Source organism: Lolium perenne, chromosome 3 (assembly GCF_019359855.2).
Source record: "Lolium perenne isolate Kyuss_39 chromosome 3, Kyuss_2.0, whole genome shotgun sequence".
In the NCBI taxonomy this organism is placed as follows: domain Eukaryota; kingdom Viridiplantae; phylum Streptophyta; class Magnoliopsida; order Poales; family Poaceae; genus Lolium; species Lolium perenne.
This window is the reverse complement of record NC_067246.2, coordinates 16,819,245-16,826,147: the sequence shown is the minus strand read 5'-3', so window position 1 is coordinate 16,826,147 and position 6,903 is coordinate 16,819,245. Positions and strand designations below refer to the sequence as shown.

General features: G+C 44.0%; 1 protein-coding gene across 1 annotated transcript; it reads left to right on the top strand.

The window, feature by feature from the left end:
• Nucleotides 1-924: 924 nt before the first annotated feature.
• On the top strand, nt 925-1,665 carry LOC127338130 (16.9 kDa class I heat shock protein 1-like). The gene has a single exon (XM_051364374.2). The coding sequence runs from the start codon at nt 1,008-1,010 to the stop codon at nt 1,461-1,463; it is 456 nt and encodes a 151-aa protein (XP_051220334.1). The 5' UTR covers nt 925-1,007; the 3' UTR covers nt 1,464-1,665.
• Nucleotides 1,666-6,903: the final 5,238 nt, after the last annotated feature.

The following is a 6,903-nucleotide window of genomic DNA, read 5'->3' as shown; positions in this document are numbered from 1 at the left end:
CGGCCGTGTTCCGGGTGAAAACCAACAATCCTTTGGATTGGGCGACGACGACGCCATGGGCGCCGTTTCCTCCTTGGGGGCGTGGCTTGGGAACAGTTGGCCGGTTGAGGGTGCCTTTGGTGGGTGGAGGCTGGTTGCGGTGGTATCCGATCTTGGTGCCCTGCTCCTTCCTCATCAGCGATTACGGTCCCTGTTTACGTTCCCAGCGGTAGCTCCTTCGGTGTGTGGCAGCGCAACCTCGATGGTTTGTCAGCTTCGACGAGGGGTCTCTACTCTGACCAGTTTGGTGTGTGGTCAGTATCGGCCATAGCTCAGGGGAGTGCATTTGGCGTCCGACGGTTCGGCGTCCTTCGAGCCAGGGAAGGGTCCCTCTTCGGCGCTGGAAATGGTCGATGCTGCTTCCCCTCCCATCCTGTGCTGCAGACGATGGTCTTCCTCAAGGCAGCAGGCGGTTCCCTCGAACCTGGGCTGTTCTTTCCTTGGTGGCTTCGCGAGGAGGCTTCGACATCTACAAGCTGTGTTTTTGTGTGTATCTTGTGCTTTTGGTGTTCGTTGTTTGTAAGCTGGTTAGCATCTTGTATCAAACTCAGCCGTTTGTGGCTTTATTAATTTAAAGCTGGGCACTTGTGCCTTATGTTTAAAAAAAGGAACTTATAAGTTTTAAATCGTGTTCAACTGCCCTTGGTGAAGTATCTGGAGTTCACTTCGGTCGGCGAGCTACTACGCTCTAGAGCACTCTCTTGTCTGCTCTTTTTAGGTGGGTCATCCACTTTAATTCCAAATCTTCCTGGGCTATCTAGAATGACACGGAAAAAACATGAGAAGTCCAGGGACCTCCTGGTGCATCAGCAGCGGCACGGCGCATAGACCTTGACGAAGCTATAAATAGACTGCCGCGCACTTCAGCTGAAGCCAACCGGAAAGAGCGCGAATTGCAGAGCGAAACAGCATACGATCCAGATCAAATTAACACTTGCAGACACTCATCAGCTCACGCAGCAGCAACAATGTCGATCGTGAGGTGCAACAGCGTGTTTGACCCCTTTTCACTCGACCTCTGGGCCGACCCCTTCGACGCCTTCCGCTCCATCGTCCCGGCAGTCTCCGGCAACAGCGAGGCGGCCACTTTCGCCAACGCCCGCGTGGACTGGAAGGAGACCCCCGAGGCGCACGTCTTCAAGGCGGACCTCCCCGGCGTGAAGAAGGAGGAGGTCAAGGTGGAAGTGGAGGATGGAAACGTGCTTGTAGTCAGCGGCGAGCGCACCAAGGAGAAGGAGGACAAGAACGACAAGTGGCACCGTGTCGAGCGCAGCAGCGGCAAGTTCGTCAGGCGCTTCCGCCTCCCGGAGAACGCCAAGGTGGAGGAGGTGAAGGCCGGGCTAGAGAATGGGGTGCTCACCGTCACCGTGCCCAAGGTTGAGATCAAGAAGCCTGAGGTGAAGGCCGTCGAGATCTCCGGCTAAAGGGCATGCCGATTGGGCCAGCTTGGTCCATATGTCTGCTCGAGTAGACCCTTGATTTGCAGCAGTGATGTCAGTGTTTCTATGGAATGGCATATGTAGTAGTTCTGTATCGAAGTTTTATTGTGTATCTCTGTTGTAAACGTGTGACCATGTTTCAGTAATGCCAAAGAATAAATAAGTGATTAATCGTTTGGACTTGAGTTAGGTAAATAGTTTGCAAACTCTAACCTTGTGCATGAGCGTTTTCGAGTTGAAATTGTGAGAAGTGACAACTAAGAACAATGACACTTCCTGTTGTCTCAAACAGTTTTTTTGGCAAAAAGAATTCAGCAATCTATTAATCATCATCAAAAACACTACAAAAGAACACCAAAGGTAATACTCCTTCCGGCTCCTTTTTAATTAACCCAAATTTAGTACAAAGTTGTACTATCCTTCAAGTTGTTAAGTGATGGCCGAAAACATTAAATGTAGCCCGGGCTACATGTAGCCCGGTTTCATTTTTCTTGATTCAAACTTTGAAACTTTTGATTTTGAAGTTTTAGAAAAATTTGAAAAAAATATGTAGACGTACATAATGTTTTAAACTATCAGTGTGTAAATTTTTATATTGAAATATATTATATTTTGCTCTCAGTAAAAATAACAAAATCTAAAAAAATGACAAAATCTAGATTTGATTGTATTGTTCATTACTATTCACCAATGCTGAAATCAAGATTTGTTATTTTTGCTGAGCCAAACTACAACATATTTGATTCTGAAAATTTACACACATGTAGAGTATTTTTTCAAAAAAAATTAACATGTCTGAATTAAAATTTGCGTAGGTTAAGAAAATGGCCTACATGTAGCCAGGCTACAAAAGTCCATTCTCAGTCATGACACCATATGTATGAAAGTTTTATGATAGAATTATGAGATACAAATAAATTAATAAAATTATGCAAAATCAAATAAAGTAAAAACATGATGTCGCAATATAATTCATGACATGTCAAAATAAAAGAAAACTTCTTGGTGATTTCAAAATTACAGTAAAAATAACTTCTGAGGCTACAAAACTTTCACGTGTTTTGGCTTTTCCATCTACGTGCACAACAACATCATTAAAATGTGATCATTGTCTATCACATTTTATATCAAACCCTCCCATATAACATACACAAGTTTCAAGAAATTCATAACGGAAGATGTATGTGACAATACTAATTCTAATGTTCGGGATATTTGATATTACCAATACAATAAACATTGTTAGATCAATTGGTATCACAAATTTTCAATTCGAAACAATTCATATCTCCATCGCTGCTGATTGGAAGCATCATTGCTAAGCTGGTTGAGGACGACGAGTTGGACATCGCTGTTGTAGTGAGGTCGATCTTGACATGCCTGTCGGGGAGCGGACGAGGTTGACGTCGCCGGTTGGGGAGGACGAGGCAGAGTAGCAGGTTGGGGACGGGTTAGCTCGAGGGAGGCTGAGGTTGATGTTGCAAGTTGGGGACGAGTGCGGTGCGGCAGGAGGGTGAGGAGCATCACGACGAGGTGAGCTAGAGTGGTGATAGGTGGCAGCAATGTGAAACCCTCGCTCTCCATGAGCTTGCGTGCATGGTCGAATGGGGGCAGGGTGGTACTTCGTGTCCACTTTTTTTCACTCGAGTAAGAAGAGTTCCCATTGGCTGACTAGGAGTGGCATTCCTGCAGTAGGGAACTGATGTAAAGTTTCACAAAATCATGGGAAACTCCCCTGATATTGGTCGACGGTAGTTTCTACGTGGAGACATAAATGAGTTTCAGTTTTGGAGGGATGAAGTAGGCCATAAACTATCTATTTTTTGGGGGGGAATTTAGCTTTCTCGGACAAGGAAGTTGGGCTAGAAGCATAAGACCCGTTCGAATCATGGGTTTAGCAATCACAGGATGATAAACATGTAAAATAATAGAATTGGGTGGAAAGAGCTAGCAAACATGGCGGAATATAAAACAACGGAATGGAAAGGAATGGTATGTTCGGTTTACAAGGAAAATTCTAAGATTAGCATGTATCACTATCACCCATACTACTATATACGTGTACATATCGCGCCATAATTTAGAAAATAGAACCATTGAGTGAGCTAGTCAAGCAACTGGTTAACCAATTCATTGGTCTGATCATCACCACAACCGGTTCTAGAGCAATAAGTTAAAGGTTTACTTAATTAATATTTAGTCTAGTTATAATGATGTTGACCTTCAATTCTACATGTGTCACCAATTTAGTAGCATATCAGAAAAAGAATGCAACCTAAGTGGTACCGGCCGCCATGTGCCTACTGTAGTTTAGAATATTTAGTCTCCGTTGGTTTGCAGGCTAGAAAACATAGGAACTGAAAAATCCATAAGAATCGGGAAAGATAGTAGCTATAAACAGGAGGAATACAAAACAAATAAATCGTTAGAAACAAGCTTTCGGTACTGCTCCATATTGATGTAACTTTTTATTCTAATACAGTACGACTTTTCACTACTAGACAGACAATGATCATTGTTTAGTGTTCATGATTGATGTTCCTCTTCGCTTGTGTATCAGAGGGCCCACCTACATAGCAGGATATATAGCAGATTTTTGCCTCAATTCTCCACGAAAAAGTGAGATCCTGCTGTATGTTTCACTTCCTCTAAAAAGTGCAGGCTTCCAAAATTTCCTAAGGAATAAACCAGATTATTCCTTTGAAACGAACACTGCCAAATGGTAAGATTACTAAGGAATTGAAATCTGTAAAATTCCTTCACTTCTCGCAGCATCTCATGGTTATGTTATTTTCGTGTTTGTGTGCTTGAAAATGTTTGTCTATAAACACCTATCAAACTTCTATGAAACTTCATGACTATCAAACTTCATACTTAATTATTCACATTATGATTATTGATGATTACTCAGATATATAACAAGAGATTAACATTTCTATCTATTTGACCATCCTAATGTCCTTGCTTATGTTGTTCGTTGCATTTATGGCAAACTTTGGAAAATGTGAATATAAAAAGGCTAGACATGAACTTTCAAAGTTCATTCCGAACTTGTTAAATAAGCCCGCATTATGTGGCTAAACTATGTTGGAGATTGTTTTTTTATGTAACTAAGACATGCATACTTATGTATTTTTTGTCCTTAGATTAGAAAAAAGGTGCCGAAGTCATCTTTATTAAATGATTAGGGCACTTCCATGAATTTCTGAAAAATGCTACGAGTAAATATGATTAAATATCTCTTATACTGGCTTGGGTGGAGACAGAAGTGCAGGTGGTGAAGTATCTAGAGTTCTCTCCGGTCGATGAGCTAAATCTCGTTCATTCTGTTTTTCACCCTCTTCTACATTGTGGACCACTCTGTTGTGTGTTGTTCGTGGGTCATAATTTTTTTTCCGTCATGCGCGATTCCTAGGCTACTCTAGAATGGCACGGATGGGGATGGCCCTTTCTGAAGAAAAAAACATAAAGAACCCAGAGGACTCCCGGTGCTTCATGACCAAGCTAAAAATAGACTGCCTCACACTTCAGCCGAAACCAATGGGCCAATAGCTCCTATGCGACGTCGTTGAGGAAACTCGTCCAGAATGCGAAGTTGTTCGTGGGAATAGCTCAGGTGCGACAGCTAAGATGGCCCAAATAGCATGTGTGACAATCGGCCCAAACACAGGTTAACGGTAGAATTATGTGATCCTCGCGGGTCCCACAACTTATCCACATCAGCCAAGGGGCCTCCAACGTGGGACCCACAAGTTGTCCACGTCACGGTGCGGGGCCCACAACTAACAGCATGAAACAGAGCCGCCACTCCCCGGACCAATCCAATGCCACCATTCCGGCCATTGCCCGCATCTTCCACTCCTCTTCCCTCTTCTTCTACGGCGATAAATCGCGGCGGCAGATGTCGAGCGCTTCGTCCTCCCATTCCCGCTGGCCGCAATATGGTCTAGTGCCGATGACGAGGTGCCCGGATTTCACTCGTACCGCCCCCTGAAGCGGCGTGTCACCATGTCCGACACGCACGACAATCTTGGACGTGAGTATGTCAAGTACGACAGCAAGCCAGAGCTGGAGAAGGTCAGATCTTGGTTATACCTCTCCCAATTTCTTTTTGTTGTGTCCAATTTCTGCCTTTTGTGCCGATTTGGAAATTAGGGTTCATATTTCCTATTTGGGAATTAGGGTTCATCGTTCTAATTTGGGAATTGGTTCCAGGATCTTCGCAGTTGCAAGCATTTTGAGTGGTTGGACGAGTACATCGATAGGATTCGAGGTGAAGGCGCATCCCTGGGGCTGATCTTGGACAAATCTGTATCTGCCAACCCCTGCGGGCTTGCATCAACTGTTGGGAATGGGGAAGAATTCAAGGCAACTGAGTTGAATGAGCTGAAGCAGATGAACAAGCAGATAAAGAAACCCATTGAGTAGAGGCGTGGAAGGGTTCCAAGACTTGCAGCGCTTGCTCCAGAGGTAATTTCAATCATTAATGACGCGCTATATCTTTCGTGAGATATCAATTAATTATCCACTCATTTAATCATTATTTTGCCTGGTAGGGTTTGGAGAGTTTTCAAGAAGAATTTTAAGGGTGGTACCTTCGCAGAGAAGCTAACATTTACTCATGTACCGTGTGCCCAACAGCCACAGGGGACGAATCTATGTGGATACTACGTTTGCGAGTCCATTCGCATGTTAACCATGGAGAAGCACAACGATAATAGATTCAACGTAAGCAATAACATTCACAACTTTAATTTATTATCGTTAATATTTCGTTATCAAGATTGATATAGTCATATTCATCTCATTTTCCTATATAGGTCAACTTAATGCGGGAGAAGCTCCAACCACACGAACACCTACAAGGAATTTCGGAGGAAGTGACGGGACTTCTGATGAGAGAAGTAATAGACGACAGCGACTTGTTTAGTCCAAATAGACGCATCAAATGATCCCCATGTAATAGTTAGAATAGACGACGGGCTTTAGTCCCGGTAGTCGTGAGCTCCATGTATATGTAAAGAGAATCTACGAATAGACTTTTGCTTCTAATATTTGTTTGCTCGATCTATATATAATGAACGTGTACAACTTGTAGTACCGTACAAATATATGCAACTTTTATTTTAAAATTAAAAAATGAAATAGAAGGGGGCGGTAGCGGGGGGTGGGGGGTGCTGCACCCCTCAAACCATAAAGCAGCAGCGTTCTGCGCGCGCCACTTAGATGGCCTTTTGTCGCGGGGTGTATTACCACACGCGACAAAAGGGGGTGTCCCCTGCGCGCCCCGCGCCTGCCATGTGGTGGACCTTATGTCGCGGGTGATAAGCGACCCACAAAAAAAGGTTGGACCTTTTGTCACGCCTCCATTGACGCGGCAGGCCGCCCGCAACATTAGGCATGTTTTCCACTAGTTGCTAGCACG

Coding starts and splice junctions, on each gene's coding strand:
- LOC127338130 (XM_051364374.2), top strand. CDS start 1,008: ATGTCGATCGTGAGGTGCAACAGCGTGTTTGACCCCTTTTCACTCGAC.